This window comes from Poromitra crassiceps, assembly GCF_964638095.1.
Source record: "Poromitra crassiceps genome assembly, chromosome: 11".
NCBI classification, from domain to species: Eukaryota; Metazoa; Chordata; class Actinopteri; order Beryciformes; family Melamphaidae; genus Poromitra; species Poromitra crassiceps.
The window spans coordinates 51,256,314-51,274,619 of record NC_139643.1 but is presented as its reverse complement, the minus strand read 5'-3'; the positions used below and the strand labels follow the sequence as shown (position 1 = coordinate 51,274,619).

The window sequence follows — 18,306 nt, the reverse complement described above, 5'->3', positions numbered from 1 at the left end:
GAGTACAGAATAGAGCCGACCACATAGAGTACAGAATAGAGCCGACCACATAGAGTACAGAATAGAGCCGACCACATAGAGTACAGAATAGAGCCGACCACATAAAGTACAGAATAGAGCCGACCACATAAAGTACAGAAAGATCAATGAATAGCTGATCTTTCTTTTTCTTTAACAGTGACGACGCCATGCGGGCGAGAGCGGAGACGCCAGAAAGAAAGAAAAGCTGCACTTGTGACAGGATGACGGCATGTTTGGACAAGCTTTGAGACTACGGCAAGCCGCAGAGGGACAAGCTTTGAGACTAGGGCAAGCCGCAGAGGGACAAGCTTTGAGACTACGGCAAGCCGCAGAGGGACAAGCTTTGAGACTACGGCAAGCCGCAGAGGGACAAGCTTTGAGACTACGGCAAGCCGCAGAGGGACAACTTATTGTTTGCTTAGGAAAAAGAAGCTGGCCTTTCCCTCCTCATTGCTTCTCTTCATTCATAAACAAACTGCAACATCTCTTTTGACATTTACCAGCTGATAGAAGGGAACCAAAAGAAAAGAAAATGCCACAGCCTTCCTCGTGGGGGCAGTAGAACACAACATTTAACATGGTGGTTATATTTATGTTTCTCCTGGGGGAAAGGTTGAGGCCTTATAATCTGAGTAATTCATAGCTAGATCACAGCAAAAAGCAGAGTCTGTAGGAGGCAGCTGCAGTTTGGCCCTTATCTTTCTAAAGTGCTTCCTAATCTTTTGTCTTAAAAACCATGAAAGTCGGGAGGAAACTTTACTTACAAAAAGTGGCTCGACTCACAAGCGCCATCGGAAATGTAGGTAAACACAGAACCCTGTTTTCTGTCTTTGATCTCAGGGTTCATCAGGAATAGCAGCACGGAGAACAGACGCTGAAATGTGACCACATCTTCTGTTCTGTGGGAATCGAAGAGGAAGGAACCACGCAACAGCCTCAGTGGAAGGCACTAAACACCATGTCCAGCCCACTAGATGTCAGCAAATATATATACATATAAATACTATAAATCTAGTGAGACAGGTGAGTGAAGCCACGCCCCCTCGGTCTGTATGTTGCATTGTCCCGTGTTGTTGCAACCCCACGCGCATTTATAAATGGCGAGCGACCAGGAGGAGGATGTTGCTCTAGTCTGACATCTAGTGGGCTAAGAAGAACATTGCATGTAGTGCCTTTAAGAAGGGAATGAAGAGTGATTTGGTGAGCGTTCTGCTTGAGTAGGAGACATGATGGAACACTCGCCTATTTCAGTGTTGGCTCTTCATCCTGGCCCTGCGACAGTCTATGTAGCTCCTTTGGTCGACCAGATTAGTGGTTTGAGGAGTGATGGGCCCCAACCGGACAAAATGTACAACACAGGGCAGAGAAGAAGCCGGTTGCAGTGACAAAGACATAGTGGTCAAGTGTGGCGCATTTACAGTCTGTTCAAAATGATCAGCGATCATCGCACAGCTGCTGATTCCCTACATGTACGTGTGTGTGTGTGTGTGTGCGTGTGTGTGTGTGTGTGTGTGTGTGCGCGCGCGCACGCCCTCTCTCCTCAATAGGAGACATGGCGATCGTAGCTTAATGCTTCAGGGTCCAATAACTGCTTTAGTGTGGAGGGAAGTTGTTGACAGAAGGCCGACGTCCTGCTCGTGTCTTCAGAAGAAGTCCCCAATACCCTGTAGGTGGAGCGGAAGTGGCCGCCCAAAGGCAACGCTTCAAGTAGTTTTTCCAAAGATGGCCGACCGCGCGCGGCCTAGTGTCCGTGTTGAGGATGCTGGTTGTGCTGGTTGTTGTGCTGGTGGCCGGGGTGGTCCAGCGGGGGTCCGTTCACACCGGGGTGGTAGAACGCACAGTCTCTGTCATATCGGCAGTTCCCCTTCATCATGAAGTGCCGACACTTAGGCCTCTGGGACATATCTGACAAGAGAGCACAGGACACAATTACAATCTGTAACCATACAACACACCTGCTGTCAGACACAAGGCAGAACCAGAGATACCTCCACTATAGGGCTGCACGATATGCCATTTTTTTTAAATAATAATAATAATCATCATATTGCAATTATACCGACAGATATTGCGATTGTGGTATGTGACACGATTTTAGTGGGAATGGTAATTTTAGTATTTCATCTTTGCATCTCTGTAGCACCACAATGCTTCATTTAATGTGATGTTGTGACACATCTGACCTTTATCAAATCAGTGCAGCTCGTGTGATTTGGACACGTGTCCATATTGTGATTTGGACTTGATTCCTTGTGCAGCCCTAACCTGGACCTGAGAGAATCAACCAAAAGGTACCGTTCATGTGTCCTCCTCTGGGTCCTCCTCGGCCACGGCCTCTGAAGCCCTGCTCCCCCCCTCTCCCCCGGCCTCCCCTGTGGAAGCCTCCTCCTCGGTGGGGTCCCGGTGGTCCTCCTCTCATGTCTTCTCCCCAGTAGCCGCCTCCCCCTCCTCCGTCCCCACGGCCCCCCTGGCCCGGGGGCGGGCCCAGCATACGAGGGCCGCCGCCCGGGTTGAAGGGCGGCGCGTGGTGGGGAGGAGGTGGGTGGCTGAAGCGGGGGCCTCCGGGGGGCGGGGGGGCGCCGGGCGGGTAGCCGTTCATCGGCATCTGCATGTTCATGTTGCTCATGTTGCTCATGTTGCTCATGTTGTTCATCCCAGGACCGTGACCCAGCAGACCCGGGTTCACTAAAGAACCAGAGAACATCACAGAGAGAACGTGTTAAAAACAGACCCGGGTTCACTAAAGAGCCAGAGAACATCACAGAGAGAACGTGTTAAAAACAGACCCGGGTTCACTAAAGAGCCAGAGAACATCGCAGAGAAGACATGTTAAAAACACACCCGGGTTCACTAAAGAGCCAGAGAACATCGCAGAGAGAACATGTTAAAAACACACCCGGGTTCACTAAAGAACAGAAAACATGTTAAAAACCTCCAACAATAAAACAAGCATCAGACTGTGTCAGGTGGACATCAGACTGTGTCAGGTGGACATCAGACTGTGTCAGGTGGGAGAAGAGATGGGCTGTGTTCAAATAGTCTTTTTTTTGTTTAGGAAGGTTGCTAACTGAGTGAAATGACCTGTTGGTACATCAGTGGCAGCCATGATAAGAGCTGTTGGAATTCTCTAAAAGGTGCTAAGGAAAATAGAGCGTCAATGCTTCTTCCTGACTTGGCTCCTTCAGCAGAGGATACACTGACTGCAGCATCCTTTAAGAACAGAAAGCTGATAATGGCAACCCTCTTGTGCCGGCACAGCGACTCACAATTCTGCATAATTCGGCCCTTCACGAAAACAAAAGATCAACATAACTTGCTAATGCTTGTGGGGACAATTTGAGCGCGTGCAGCCATGGAGTAGAGGCTGAGTTTACCTGGTGGAGGGCAGTTCTGGTTCTGGGTCTGCTGCAGGGAGCCCAGTAGCTGTTTGATCTTGTCGGAGAAGTCTGGCTGTTTGATGAGTTCCTCAGTCGACTGGTTCCCCTGAGCACCCTGGAGGACAGACAGACTATGGTCATCAACACAGCACAACTAACAACAGCCATGCTTCCATCCAAATGCCTAGCCAATTTGAAGCCAACATGTGAAATCTCACAAAAAACTATTGATCTATTCAAAAATGGGTTTCCATTAGGGATGCACATTTTCCACAAATTCCAAACTCGATCATTGGTAACGTTAACAATCAATCAATCGATTACGGTAATTGTAATTAAAAATACAAAATTTTCCAAACCATACCAAATGCGTTTTTTCCTCAATAAAACGTTTTTTTTATGCAGCAGCAACGTATTGTATATTTCTCACAGCATTGCATAGCATACGCTATGAAACACATAAAAACGTGGAGGCATAACTTTTTAGACATGTCAACAATTGCCGAGAATCCCCATCACGGCCGCAGGGGCTCACTTACCCACGCAGATTGTGACGCGAGGTTACTCCAGGCGAGCCAATTTATCCGAATGAACACTGTTCTACTTGAACAGCATCTTATGACTTGTCTGAAAAGGGCTATAGTGATGTAGCCGAGTGTCCGGGTCCGCCTATTACTTACACTTTGTTAAAACAATAAACGAGAGTCAGGCTGTAACGTTATAACACGTTTCCCACATTAATTCTCAGTTAGCTCTTAGCATTAGCACACACCAGCTCTGTGGTAAACAACAAAGTCCACCACTTCCTATTGTACGGCAAGTCTCGAGGGGACAAACACAGAGCCTCGCATACACGCTGAACAGTCTGTTACAGTGATATCATTGCGCCCTCTGGAGGATCATTGAAAAATGATTTGAAAACACCATCTAATGCGTTTCTTTTATGTTTTGTTTTGATCGAGTAATTTCTTTGCTCGAGTAAATCCTTAACAAGCAATGTGTGCATCCCTAGTTTCCATGGCTCTTTATTGAATACTTATTTCATGCCATGCAGAACCTCTGTTGACAACATCTCAAAGTTCAAATACAATCTTATTTACTGTACCATGATAGATGAGAGCAGCTCCTGCACATTGACAGTGGGAGCCACAGGGTTTGAGACGGCGCTGGTGGCTTGGGGGCTGCTGGTACCCAGGTTGCCCATGTTGCCCATGAGGTTGGCGAGGACGGGAGGCAGCTTGGAGCCCTCGGCCTGGGTGCTCTGCTGCGGCGTGCCGTCCATGGGCTCCACGTAGCCCTCTTCCATCATGGTGGAGTCCTGCACGCAGCACACACAGCTTAGCCACAGAAACCCTTTTGACCACAGGCAGTGCACCTACTGAACCCTTAACTGCTCATTACTGGACTTACTATTGCATGAGGCACTCTATATAGCACCTTCTCTAACTATTATCTATTGTAATTATATTGTAGGTAGGTACACCAATTACATTCTCATATTTTATTTTTTTATTTCATTATGCTACGATCACTACTGTACTGCTGTCGGCTACTTTACAGCATTTTGCACCACCCATCAGAATGTGGCATAGTATCCTTAGTTACTTTTACTGTCGTGTGCATAATTTCATTTACATTTTATTGTTAAGAATCTGTTGAACCTACGGTACTTGAAACCTTACCTAAGAATCTACTTGAACTTGGAATGGGCGAGGGACATGTATATTTATGTAGAGAGAGAGAGAGAGAGAGAGTTGTGGTGGGGTTAGTTGTACTCACCTCATCCAGGGGGATGAGACGGGGAGGCATAGGCTCATAGGGTTCTGGTTCTGGCTCATGTGGACTGTCAGGAACACTGGAGGACAGACGGAGCAAGAAACAAGTTAGACAAGTGTCCAAAGATTACACATACATTTTGTCGGCTCATTTGTGTTGTCTGATAGTGTTCCCTTTTTTAAGCTGTAATCATTTCTTTATCATTCTGTTTGCAGGACTGAAAACTTCATGTCAAATTGTTCACCAGATGTTGTGCTGTGTGTCCCCCGTCTTTATCAGAAGTCAAGGACATGTCAAACTCACACATGGTCCTCTATCCACCCCATGCCTTTATTCAGAGAGCAAAAAAGCTTGTTCTCTCTCTGTGCACATAAACTTCTATATTTACAAGAGACTGAAACTCTGCCTGATTCTTGATATTCTTGGCTACAGAATATTTTATTCGGTGTGTACGATATGCCAGGTTGTCCGCCTCTCTCTCCTACCTGTCTTTGGTGAGGAAGATCTCCTGCAGGATGCCCATCTCACGGTCCCTCTGGGTGAGCTTCTCGGTGCTGTTGGCCCCCGTGGTGACCAGGCTGCCGGTGAGCGTGAGGGGCCGCGGCGGCGCCCAGGGGACCCTCTCCTCCATGGTGTCGTGGGAGAGCCGGCGGGACATCTCAAACGTGTGCCTGTCCATCATCAGCTCTCGCTTGGCCGCCTCGCCAAAGTCCTTGATCTTGTTGACGTTGACTGTGAAGCACAGGAGGGAAAAAATGATCATTAGAAAATTATTGTATGAATAATAAGAGACACTGCATGAAATAGGCCACGCCCATCACGGGGGAAAGCTCTCCATTCACTGCCATGCACCAGCAGCATTTTCCTTGAATTAAACATAGCTAAAAGCTGTTGTGTGGTGTGGTGGGCTGCGCAGACAACAAATGTAAAAAATTGTCAATTCAAGTTTTTTTTTAAATCCCGAGCAAAACAAGGAAGCCATTGAGATTTGGCGAGAAGAAAAATGTTGATCTAGCTGTCAAGGAATAAAGTTGGAGTGTTCATCTTCCGTATATATGATACGGAACACATGCAACACGTGACATAGGAGAACACCAGGATTGGGGGGGGGTTTTTTGTTTCCCCCCGTTTTGAACGTGGTTTCTGAATGATGGCACGCTCCGCAGTGCCTCTATGGCTATTCAACTTTTTTCATGTGAAAAGTTGCTCACCTCTCTCGGTCTCATCCAGGTCAAAGTAGAAGTACTCTTTGAGCTGCTCCTCCTCGGCCCAGCGAACACTCTTTTTCTTCTTGCCCTTCTTGGTCAAGCCTTCGTCCTCCCCGCGGGGCTCTGCCAGGGCGTTTGGCTTCTCACCTACAAAACACGAGAGAGAGGAGAGAAACATGTTAGAAAGCACACATATCAATCTATCTACTTTACATTTATAAAGTGCCAAATCAGAACAATAATGATCTCAAGGCACACATTAGAGCCGTTTGTAAATTCCCTGATATTCCCCGACTTGCCCTGGAGAATTTCTCAAGCTCCTTGACTTTCCCTGTCTGGATTAACACACCTCTAAAACATTCCATGAGGTTCCTGAAAGTGTGTGTGTGAGGAGAAGGACTCGTGAGGAGAAAGACTCGTGAGGAGAAGGACTCGTGAGGAGAAGGACTCGTGAGGAGAAGGACTCGTGAGGAGAAGGACTCGTGAGGAGAAGGACTCGTGAGGAGAAGGACTCATGAGGAGAAGGACTCGTGAGGAGAAGGACTTGTGAGGAGAAGGACTCGTGAGGAGAAAGACTCGTGAGGAGAAAGACTCGTGAGGAGAAGGACTCGTGAGGAGAAGGACTCGTGAGGAGAAGGACTCGTGAGGAGAAGGACTCGTGAGGAGAAGGACTCGTGAGGAGAAGGACTCGTGAGGAGAAGGACTCGTGAGGAGAAGGACTCATGAGGAGAAGGACTCGTGAGGAGAAGGACTCATGAGGAGAAGGACTCATGAGGAGAAGGACTCATGAGGAGAAGGACTCGTGAGGAGAAGGACTTGTGAGGAGAAGGACTTGTGAGGACTGTACCGTTGTCGGCGGCCTCGGGGTCCTCTGAGGGGACGGGGGTCCCGGGCTGCTCCGGCTCCGGGGTCTCGTGGGGCGGCGTGCTGGAAGCAGCCGCGGCTTCAGGAGACGCCGGCTTAGATGGTGACGGGTAAGACACCGGCTTGCTGTCAAACGGACTTGGCTGGAGGATAAGAGAGAGAGAAAGTGTGTTAGAGACAACTGGGTCAGTACCAGAGCACATACAGAAGCTTCAGCACCAGAGCACATACAGAAGCTGGGTCAGTACCAGAGCACATACAGAAGCTTCAGTACCAGAGCACATACAGAAGCTTCAGTACCAGAGCACATACAGAAGCTTCAGTACCAGAGCACATACAGAAGCTTCAGTACCAGAGCACATACAGAAGCTTCAGTACCAGAGCACATACAGAAGCTTCAGTACCAGAGCACATACAGAAGCTTCAGTACCAGAGCACATACAGAAGCTTCAGTACCAGAGCACATACAGAAGCTTCAGTACCAGAGCACATACAGAAGCTTCAGTACCAGAGCACATACAGAAGCTTCAGTACCAGAGCACATACAGAAGCTTCAGTACCAGAGCACATACAGAAGCTTCAGTACCAGAGCACATACAGAAGCTTCAGTACCAGAGCACATACAGAAGCTTCCAGCTTATAATAAAGGTGAGACCAGGGTTATGCAGTTTTTGATTGATTACATATCTATTGTAGAATTGATCACTACTACACTGTAGTACTGAACTGGCTCTAATGGGACATTATGATCAGTTTCCAAGTATGAATATGCTTCTCATTATTATTATCCTATATTTCACATCTTAGCATATTCAGAGCAATTTATTTGTTGCGTTTCCTCCTTGAGTGCAGTTTGTCTGGCCAGGTGAGAACAATGTCACTGTGAGTGCAGTTTGTCTGGCCAGGTGAGAACAATGTCACTGGAACTCAAATAAATAACTGCACTGAGACACCTGAAAGTGAGAATGTAATCAAACCAACTGCTGGAAACCAGCCCGAAATGCACCTGATGTTGATATCTGAGAGCCAGCAGTTCCTCATTCTTAGAAAGCCTAGCATAACAAAATGATGCTCATACTCTGCTGTTTCCTTGTGTGTTCTTAACTGGTCTGAACACCAGAGATGGGAGACGACTGTAAACTGTGTCCTTTACAAGTGGGTGTGAGTAGAGGGAGTAAGTCAGTTGTTGGATGTGAGTAGAGGGAGTAAGTCAGTTGTTGGGTGTGAGTAGAGGGAGTAAGTCAGTTGTTGGGTGTGAGTAGAGGGAGTAAGTCAGTTGTTGGATGTGAGTAGAGGGAGTAAGTCAGTTGTTGGGTGTGAGTAGAGGGAGTAAGTCAGTTGTTGGGTGTGAGTAGAGGGAGTAAGTCAGTTGTTGGGTGTGAGTAGAGGGAGTAAGTCAGTTGTTGGATGTGAGTAGAGGGAGTAAGTCAGTTGTTGGGTGTGAGTAGAGGGAGTAAGTCAGTTGTTGGGTGTGAGTAGAGGGAGTAAGTCAGTTGTTGGGTGTGAGTAGAGAGGGTAAGTCAGTTGTTGGGTGTGAGTAGAGGGAGTAAGTCAGTTGTTGGGTGTGAGTAGAGGGAGTAAGTCAGTACCTTGTTGGATGTGAGTAGAGGGAGTAAGTCAGTTGTTGGGTGTGAGTAGAGGGACTAAGTCAGTACCTTGTTGGATGTGAGTAGAGGGAGTAAGTCAGTTGTTGGGTGTGAGTAGAGGGAGTAAGTCAGTTGTTGGGTGTGAGTAGAGGGAGTAAGTCAGTTGTTGGATGTGAGTAGAGGGAGTAAGTCAGTTGTTGGGTGTGAGTAGAGGGAGTAAGTCAGTTGTTGGGTGTGAGTAGAGGGAGTAAGTCAGTTGTTGGGTGTGAGTAGAGGGAGTAAGTCAGTTGTTGGGTGTGAGTAGAGGGAGTAAGTCAGTTGTTGGGTGTGAGTAGAGGGAGTAAGTCAGTACCTTGTTGGATGTGAGTAGAGGGAGTAAGTCAGTTGTTGGGTGTGAGTAGAGGGAGTAAGTCAGTACCTTGTTGGATGTGAGTAGAGGGAGTAAGTCAGTTGTTGGGTGTGAGTAGAGGGAGTAAGTCAGTACCTTGTTGGATGTGAGTAGAGGGAGTAAGTCAGTTGTTGGGTGTGAGTAGAGGGACTAAGTCAGTACCTTGTTGGATGTGAGTAGAGGGAGTAAGTCAGTTGTTGGGTGTGAGTAGAGGGACTAAGTCAGTACCTTGTTGGATGTGAGTAGAGGGAGTAAGTCAGTTGTTGGGTGTGAGTAGAGGGACTAAGTCAGTACCTTGTTGGATGTGGGAGACACAGCCTTTGCACCCGTAGGACTGGAACCGGCACCAGATTTCTTCTTCTTGATCTTGATGCCGGGCACTGGGGCTGAGTTGAGAGCATCTAGGAACCCTGTGCACTCCATGGCTGCAGTGAGGACACAGGAGGAGAGTGAGCACTGTGGCTGCTGAATGACTCAGATGATCTAGTTACTGGACAGCTGCAGGATGGTTAGCGTGTGCCTTGTGTATAGGGATGCACGATGATATCGCACCCATAACGGCTTTAAAATTAAATATCATCATTGGCCCAAAAGGAAGATTTCTTCCGATATGAAAAACTAGAACGAGCGCACCGCGGATATATGCCTCGGCCAATACGTGAGCAGTCAACATGCACGTCTGTCCAGACTTTAACGTTTGAGCCAAATGTGAAGAAATGGCATCCTCCCTGCATGAAGGATGAAGCTGTTTCTCCACAGGGATGATTGAAACATCATGGCATCTTCACATGCACTGTGCTCAGCCTTACGTTGTGCTGGGATGATCTTCACTTTGATCTCTTTGGCAGAGTTGGACGGCATGTTGAGAGGCTTATACTTCTTCTCCAGTGGTGGAGCGTCTAACAGGCCGCCGAGGCCGGAGCTGCAGGGGGAAAGCAACAGCAAAGGAAAACATTTCAGTACTTTCTTCAACCACCTGAGGGCAGCATAGCATACAAGCCCCTTGCAGACATCAGTGGCTGGTATTTTAAAATGTGGCCATAAGACGGCGCTAAGCTCACAGAGATCAGGAGGGAAAGTGAAGACGGGACTGTACCTCGGCCTCTTCAGGACAGCAGGCATCTTGATGTTGTACTTGTCGCCTAACTGCGGGGCGACAGGGGGCTTCTTAGGAGGGACCGGGCTGGGCGTGTCCATCTCCAATCCTATAGAAAACAGATTTGGAGATGTTGTTAGATGACATTTCACACTCTTCACAAGCTAACGTTCAGGGGCAAACTCATAGCTAATCACTCAATGAGTGTTTTGGAAGGAGATGTACCTATGGAGCGGATCTTAGCGTGGCTGGGGGCATGAGCTTTGGGCTTCTCCTTCTTCTTCTCCTCTTCAACGATCTTCTCTTTCACCTCTCGCACATTAAGCACCTTGCTCTCCTCTTTCTTCCTTTTCTTATCTAGCAGACGGAGGTAGAGAGAGAGAGAGCGTTAGAACGTCTGCCTGAGGGTTGAAGACAGGAGGCATCTCGCTTTTTTCTTTGTACAATTTTCACAAACAGAAAGGGAGAAAGGGAAGCCATCTTGAAGGAGCGACGGGCAGAAAGGTGAAGCTGTAAGTTGGTACCTGCAGGAGAGTTCACGCTGCTCACTCCGCTCTGGGAGCGGATGATAGCCATCCAGCCTTCTACCAGCACCGCTGCCAACTTCCTCAACTCTGAAAATACAACCCAGCAACATTGTGAGAAATGCAGACATTTCCAGACCTGCGTAGGAACCCCGTGTATTCAAAAGGTGGTACGTCCACAATCAAGCGACACTATGTGAAGGTCTGGTTTGACGTGGGAGGAAACTCACCCTCGGTCTCTCCACTCTTGCTCAGTTGCTTCACCAGCTTGGCTGTGTTGTTCTGCGAGAAGACGACAGAAACAAGTGAGACGCTGAGCGCACCGTGGTCTGTACAGCAGCACACTGGACACAACTGCCCCAATATAGCCTCTTTGTTCTGTGCTCTCCCTTCTGCCCCCCCTGATATAAGATTTTTCAATCCTGTTTCTTGGTAGTGCTTCACGAGACTTAGCTAGACATGTTTTCTGTAAAGCCCCCTGAGCTGAGACATGCTCGTGATACAAATGAACTTGAAGTGAGGTGAGTGGTGGTGAGACCGTACCTGTTTGAGATGTTCCACTTTGAGAGGCAGCTTCTGCAGCGTGAGCAGGATGAGCTGCAGCAGAGGTGTGTTGTTGGAGGTTTTGGAGTAGGTCAGCCAGGCGTTCAGTAGCTTGTAGCCTCCCACTCGGATAAACCTGAGGAAGAGACAGAGGCTATATCACTAAGCAAGTCACCCACTCAGATAGACCTGAGGAAGAGACAGAGACTATATCACTAAGCAAGTCACCCACTCAGATAAACCTGAGGAAGAGACAGAGACTATATCACTAAGCAAGTCACCCACTCAGATAGACCTGAGGAAGAGACAGAGACTATATCACTAAGCAAGTCACCCACTCAGATAGACCTGAGGAAGAGACAGAGGCTATATCACTAAGCAAGTCACCCACTCAGATAAACCTGAGGAAGAGACAGAGACTATATCACTAAGCAAGTCACCCACTCAGATAGACCTGAGGAAGAGACAGAGGCTATATCACTAAGCAAGTCACCCACTCAGATAGACCTGAGGAAGAGACAGAGGCTATATCACTAAGCAAGTCACCCACTCAGATAAACCTGAGGAAGAGACAGAGGCTATATCACTAAGCAAGTCACCCACTCAGATAAACCTGAGGAAGAGACAGAGGCTATATCACTAAGCAAGTCACCCACTCAGATAAACCTGAGGAAGAGACAGAGGCTATATCACTAAGCAAGTCACCCACTCAGATAGACCTGAGGAAGAGACAGAGGCTATATCACTAAGCAAGTCACCCACTCAGATAGACCTGAGGAAGAGACAGAGGCTATATCACTAAGCAAGTCACCCACTCAGATAAACCTGAGGAAGAGACAGAGGCTATATCACTAAGCAAGTCACCCACTCAGATAGACCTGAGGAAGAGACAGAGGCTATATCACTAAGCAAGTCACCCACTCAGATAAACCTGAGGAAAAGACAGAGGCTATATCACTAAGCAAGTCACCCACTCAGATAGACCTGAGGAAGAGACAGAGACTATATCACTAAGCAAGTCACCCACTCAGATAAACCTGAGGAAAAGACAGAGGCTATATCACTAAGCAAGTCACCCACTCAGATAGACCTGAGGAAGAGACAGAGGCTATATCACTAAGCAAGTCACCCACTCAGATAAACCTGAGGAAGAGACAGAGACTATATCACTAAGCAAGTCACCCACTCAGATAAACCTGAGGAAGAGACAGAGACTATATCACTAAGCAAGTCACCCACTCAGATAGACCTGAGGAAGAGACAGAGACTATATCACTAAGCAAGTCACCCACTCAGATAAACCTGAGGAAGAGACAGAGGCTATATCACTAAGCAAGTCACCCACTCAGATAAACCTGAGGAAGAGACAGAGACTATATCACTAAGCAAGTCACCCACTCAGATAAACCTGAGGAAAAGACAGAGGCTATATCACTAAGCAAGTCACCCACTCAGATAGACCTGAGGAAGAGACAGAGACTATATCACTAAGCAAGTCACCCACTCAGATAGACCTGAGGAAGAGACAGAGGCTATATCACTAAGCAAGTCACCCACTCAGATAAACCTGAGGAAAAGACAGAGGCTATATCACTAAGCAAGTCACCCACTCAGATAAACCTGAGGAAAAGACAGAGGCTATATCACTAAGCAAGTCACCCACTCAGATAAACCTGAGGAAGAGACAGAGACTATATCACTAAGCAAGTCACCCACTCAGATAAACCTGAGGAAGAGACAGAGACTATATCATTAAGCAAGTCACCCACTCAGATAGACCTGAGGAAGAGACAGAGGCTATATCACTAAGCAAGTCACCCACTCAGATGTGTCTCTCAACAGGGTGAGTTGAAAGCACATCCAGGGACTTGCAGGCCAACTTGAGCGCTCAGAGTAGTGGATCTGTAGCGTAGCAGCATGCTAAACACTGCTGATATTGATCTGATTTCCAGATGACAGATGATGCATGTGAGCGTATTTATTTGAGCTGGAATAAGCTCATATGGATTACAAACTGAGGAGATGCTATCTCTAATGTGACGTACAGCAAACACAGCAGGATGGGCACGCTGCACCAAGGTAAATAGATTGTTCATCTTCTCATTGTCTCTATGATATAATAAGGATATGAGCTGCTGTGTATCAGAGAATAAGCTATTTACAGGATGTAAATACACACATTACACATGCCCCGTATTCCTGGTTTCCAGGTGGCAGCTCAAAGCATATATCGTTTCAGTGCATGAATATCAAACCAAACTGATCAGGGTGAGTTAAACATCATAAATAAAGCTGGAATTTTTTTAAGAATATTATTGAAGAATCTAATTTGAACCCTGTCATTTCATCCTTTTAGCATTGCGTGGGGGGGGGGGGGGGGGGGGTGACATTTGAACGAATGTTCTCTTTTGTCAAAACTCTTGATAGCAACTTACTTTCATTTATACCAGTAGAAGTGAACTTTCAGCAAAGTATGTCAGCATTTTTTCCTCACCCGTGTAAAACATAGTACAGTAAACCAAGAGTTGTAGTACAGAGAAAGCAAAAGGTGGGCTTACCTGTTGAGAACATCGTGGGATTTAGTCTGGAGCAGGATGTTCATGTACATGCATCTACTGACCATCTTGGTGGAAGCCTTCATCAAGCTGGATAGAAAGAAATATGGTATGAAGTTAGTGCCTGGAGTAAGATACATATGGTTTAGTTGAGCGGTGTGTGATGTACAATCATCTGGCCCTCACCTGTACACCTTTGGTACTCCCTCCAGGCTGCGGAGCTCTCCATCTTTCCCCAGCAACGCCTCCACGGTCTTCAAAACCTCTCTGGGGTCCACCGGCGCCCCTCCTGCCATATCTGTAAGACACACACAGCGTGCTTTATTAGTACTCATACATGCCAACAGGATGCATTCTGGCGTTTAGATGCTATCATTTGTCTGGATGAGTAGGTATTCATGTGGTATTTACAACAGTTCTTTTTTTTTGCCTGCCAAATGGACCGGGAAGCTCCGTGGAACAAGATAAAACTCTAAAGTCTAAACCACCTTACTAAGAAGTGATTTAAGAGTCGACCACTTCAACGCCTTTCTATCAAGGAAATATGACAAAAAACAGAGCCACAACATCCAAATCAGACACCTACACCATGATCTGCCAACAAGGTCACATCAACAGCAGCCAGACTCCACGTTCAAGGCCCTTCAGTGATTCAGGAGTTGACCACACCAACCTATTTCTATTACAGAAACAGTTTGGTCAGGGTTCCTTCAACAAACAAATCCACAACATCCAAATCGCAAGAATCTAACGATCATAATCTGGCCCAACAAGTTCGCCTCAAGTAAACACTGAGGGAGTGAACAGCAGTATTCATTCCAGCCATCAATCACCACCCAGATTCTACTTTCAACCATCTAAGCAATGATTCAGAGAATGACCACTGAAGCCATTTCTACCAAGGAAATCCCAGGAACACCAGGCTGAAAAATGGAAGAGATCTACACTGAGAGCCAGCTAACAAGGTCACTTTGTTGTTGCTTCAGCAGCGACACATAGGCGCTGTGTCACGACTCCAGTGTGCTGCCTCAGACTTAAGATGTTTGCCCCGTCTCACAGAGCCAACTTCTTCAGTTGAGCAGGGACACTGAAATGTCAGCGGTCCTCCTCTGTGGTGCTTACAGGCCAACAGTCCTCCTCTGTGGGGCTTACAGGCCAACAGTCCTTCTCTGTGGGGCTTACAGGCCAACAGTCCTCCTCTGTGGGGCTTACAGGCCAACAGTCCTCCTCTGTGGGGCTTACAGGCCAACAGTCCTCCTCTGTAGGGCTTACAGGACAACAGTCTCCAAGCAGGTTCATTTCTGGTGTGTGAAGATGTCTACTCCAGTTCAGGTCAATGAGGCAGCAGAGATGCAGTGAGCAAAACATCCAATCTGCTGCTTCTAAAAATTAACTGACATTCCAAAAGTAATGTATTCATTATCAAACGATTATATTTTATTTAAAACTTTTAACATGTCAAAACTGTAAACAGAGCTCTTTTTGACCAGATATTTATATTTGACTATTGTATAAATATAAAACACAAAAGGAGGAAAGTCACAGTGAAAATAGCCATAGACTGGGATATTTACAAGATTAGAATTTAACAGCCTTTTTAATACACTTTGACAGAAATTAAACAAGGAAAATGGTAAACTGATTAACAAATGTCAATAACCCCCCCCCCCCATTAATATAGTAGCAGGTGAAAAGATGAATGAATTGAATTTGGATCATATGAACAAAGACAAATTAAAATGACTGCAGGTTATTAAATATGAAAAATATGAAATGCTTGTAAATCAGTGGGATGTAATGTTCTACTTGTGTTTCTATAAATTACATCTTAAAGTGTGTTAATCTCCGGTGAATGCCAGACTCAAAGTATTTCTTCTGTCTACTGTTGTTTATGGCAACTGTTCTGTCACAGCCAGAGGAAATGACTTAAGGATATTTACTGCCACCTGCAGGGCAGTTGATGTTTACACACAATAATCATGTATCCTCCATGTCTGTGCATTCACACAACAGAGCAGTGACCTACAAATTAATACATTTATTTGTTAGTGCAAAATCACATGGCAAATAATCTGTCTTTACAAATATCAAAGCTCCTGGTTATAAACCAGGCCAGTGACTCAAAGGTGTTGGCATTATGTCAATAAAGGTCTATGTAAGGAAAAAATGTGACCCAAACAGTAAGCCAACATAATGTCCATTGCCTTTACCGCTCTGGTTTTCTTACAATTATTATATCCAAATGTTTTATGAATAATCTCCACATGGTTCATGTTGCTCATTCTGATAAAACTACTTGGATTGAGTCGTAACCACATGCATTTATTTTTAAGATCACTACCACTACGTATGTGTATGAACTTGATAATGGTCTTATTCTTATTGCCAATTGATTCAATGTATTTAGAAGACCTGCACTATTGGCGGATATTAATTAATCTCAAGTGTCATGATGTGAGGAATCAGTTTGGTCTTACCCGTATAACTGTTGTAGTAGAAGTTTTATATAGTCTCAGACCTCCACAACACTGCAAATTACCCAATTCCTGTAAATATCACAATTGTTACACATGTACAAAGTCAATGTTAAACATGGCCCAGGCTGCTACTTCAGTGGGGGGGATGATTTGTGCCTGGAGTGAGGCAAATGTTATGGTGTTATTACATAATATCTAAGGACAAACATTGCAAATGAGCTTAGGCTATGAATGTTATGTGACATCAGACCGTTTCTTGTTTAAATTGTTTAAATCTATGTTCAAATTAACACTGAAAATTTAGTTAAATTAATAAAAATTACCACTGGTAAATGAACTAAACCACAAACTAATCAATTATTTGTACTGCTCTATAGCCAACTGTTCTAGACTGCAACAATGTTATTTACTAGGTCTTTTGTCTCACAGACACAAATGCACAACTACAGTTCCTAATTTGAGTATAGCATATTTATCAAAGGAGGAACAGTGAATGAACAGAGTGACATTCTGTCAGAAGCGCCTCGGGAGTTCTTCCTATGAACACTTATATAAGGGCGGTCCGCATCTCCTATAAAAGGCCTGCATTGAACCTGACTTGTGTCATTGTTGTGACCGAGCCTGCTTCAACAGCCAGGCTGCCTGAAGGGGAGGGAGGGCGCTGGAGGCCGGCTATACATATGAGAGCCCTCCCTCTGATCTGTTAACTGCTTCCACGACGCAAACCGCTCTCTCTGCACACAAGAACAATGGCTCTCTCTCTAGCAGTAGACTGACGACTCTCCCTTATAACAGTAGCCTGGTCCGGCTCCGGCTGGTTAGCAAAACAAGGCGCCCAGCACCGGACTAGAGACCGATCTAAAACGCAGCAAAGCATACACAGCTGGCGGCCAGACAAAGCGAGGAGGATCGGGGGTCTATTCGGGGCTGCAAAGTCCAGATTGTCGCCCCGAGTAGAGCGCGGCTGCCCCGGTGTTGTCGTTAAGGACGAAAACAACAAACCACAACCAGTCCACCATTTTGTCAATCCCGACTGTTTGTGCTTCGAAACACAGACCACTTCCCTGGAGTCCTGCAATCTTTATCCGCAGATTGCCGAGTAGTATGGTGCAGTTTGTCAGAATGCCCCTGCCTGCACTATCATCATCATTTCAACAACACACAATGCTCGGCAGAGGGAGAGAAAACAAATCCACAATCCTCAAACTAAAGCAATCTTTATGTGTAGATTGCGGTGGGGGGTTCGTTGTTCCAAGGAGCAGCCCCCTAACAGCCAATTTTGGCAGGCAAAAAATCCGACTTCATAAGCAGCGGTTTCCTGTCTGTGCCTACGGCAATCTTTATGAGTAGATTGCTTATGGTTACTTTTGATTCTGTTATTAATTCGTCAGTTCCGTCTCACACACAAAGAAACGGAGCCTTGTGCCTCCGTCCACTTTCCTGTGTGAGCTCATACTCTAACATTGTCTACATTCCAAATTGTTTGCCAAGAGACAATAAGCTAAGTTGTTAACTGCTAGCCAGCTAACATAGCGCTAGCTAGCCTACCAACTACGAGTCATTTCATTTGATTAAATTTTGGTCCAATTTAGCTTCAAAATCAACTTACTATTGGTACTATTGGTCCTCAGCGTCTCGGGTATATTATAGTGTGCTTTTAAGGCACTTATTTCTCTGTTTTCATCAGGTTTATAACGTCAACCTTCATGGTTTTATAGCAATTGAAAAACTGCTTATGGGCGGGGTTGTGGTAGCTAAAGGCTAGCTTTTCCTTCAGGAACAAACTGGAGGCAAAAATAGTAATCAAATGTCCATTACTTGAAGAAAAAAATATGAATTTGAGTAGGGTGGTTCAAAGTCCTCGACGGCTCAGTTCTTCGCCAAGGCAAAT

General features: G+C 46.1%; 1 protein-coding gene across 3 annotated transcripts; it reads right to left on the bottom strand.

The window, feature by feature from the left end:
* ppp1r10 (protein phosphatase 1, regulatory subunit 10) lies at window positions 1-18,306 on the bottom strand. Of its 3 annotated transcripts, XR_014553145.1 has the most exons (19): window positions 18,025-18,306; window positions 14,125-14,236; window positions 13,942-14,028; window positions 11,384-11,519; window positions 11,071-11,122; window positions 10,841-10,930; window positions 10,542-10,673; window positions 10,317-10,425; window positions 10,030-10,142; window positions 9,515-9,645; window positions 7,230-7,389; window positions 6,386-6,529; window positions 5,660-5,906; window positions 5,178-5,253; window positions 4,504-4,716; window positions 3,396-3,513; window positions 2,317-2,706; window positions 429-1,926; window positions 1-296 (listed from the first exon to the last, which is right to left on the bottom strand). XR_014553145.1 is itself a non-coding variant. In XM_083646125.1 (18 exons), the coding sequence occupies exons 2-18, from the start codon at window positions 14,232-14,234 to the stop codon at window positions 1,763-1,765; spliced, it is 2,472 nt and encodes an 823-aa protein (XP_083502251.1). In that variant the 5' UTR covers window positions 14,235-14,236; window positions 18,025-18,306; the 3' UTR covers window positions 1-1,762. The 3 variants fall into 3 exon arrangements, 2 of the variants coding, with proteins under 2 accessions (XP_083502251.1, XP_083502252.1); XM_083646125.1 differs by having other exon boundaries at window positions 1-1,926; XM_083646126.1 differs by having other exon boundaries at window positions 1-1,926; window positions 18,234-18,306.

Coding starts and splice junctions, on each gene's coding strand:
- ppp1r10 (XM_083646125.1), bottom strand. CDS start 14,234: ATGGCAGGAGGGGCGCCGGTGGACCCCAGAGAGGTTTTGAAGACCGTG. Junction 10,674..10,840: donor CAGCGTGAACTCTCCTGCAG/GTACCAACTTAC, acceptor TCCGTCTGCTAG/ATAAGAAAAGGAAGAAAGAG. Junction 10,143..10,316: donor GCTGTCCTGAAGAGGCCGAG/GTACAGTCCCGT, acceptor TTCCCCCTGCAG/CTCCGGCCTCGGCGGCCTGT.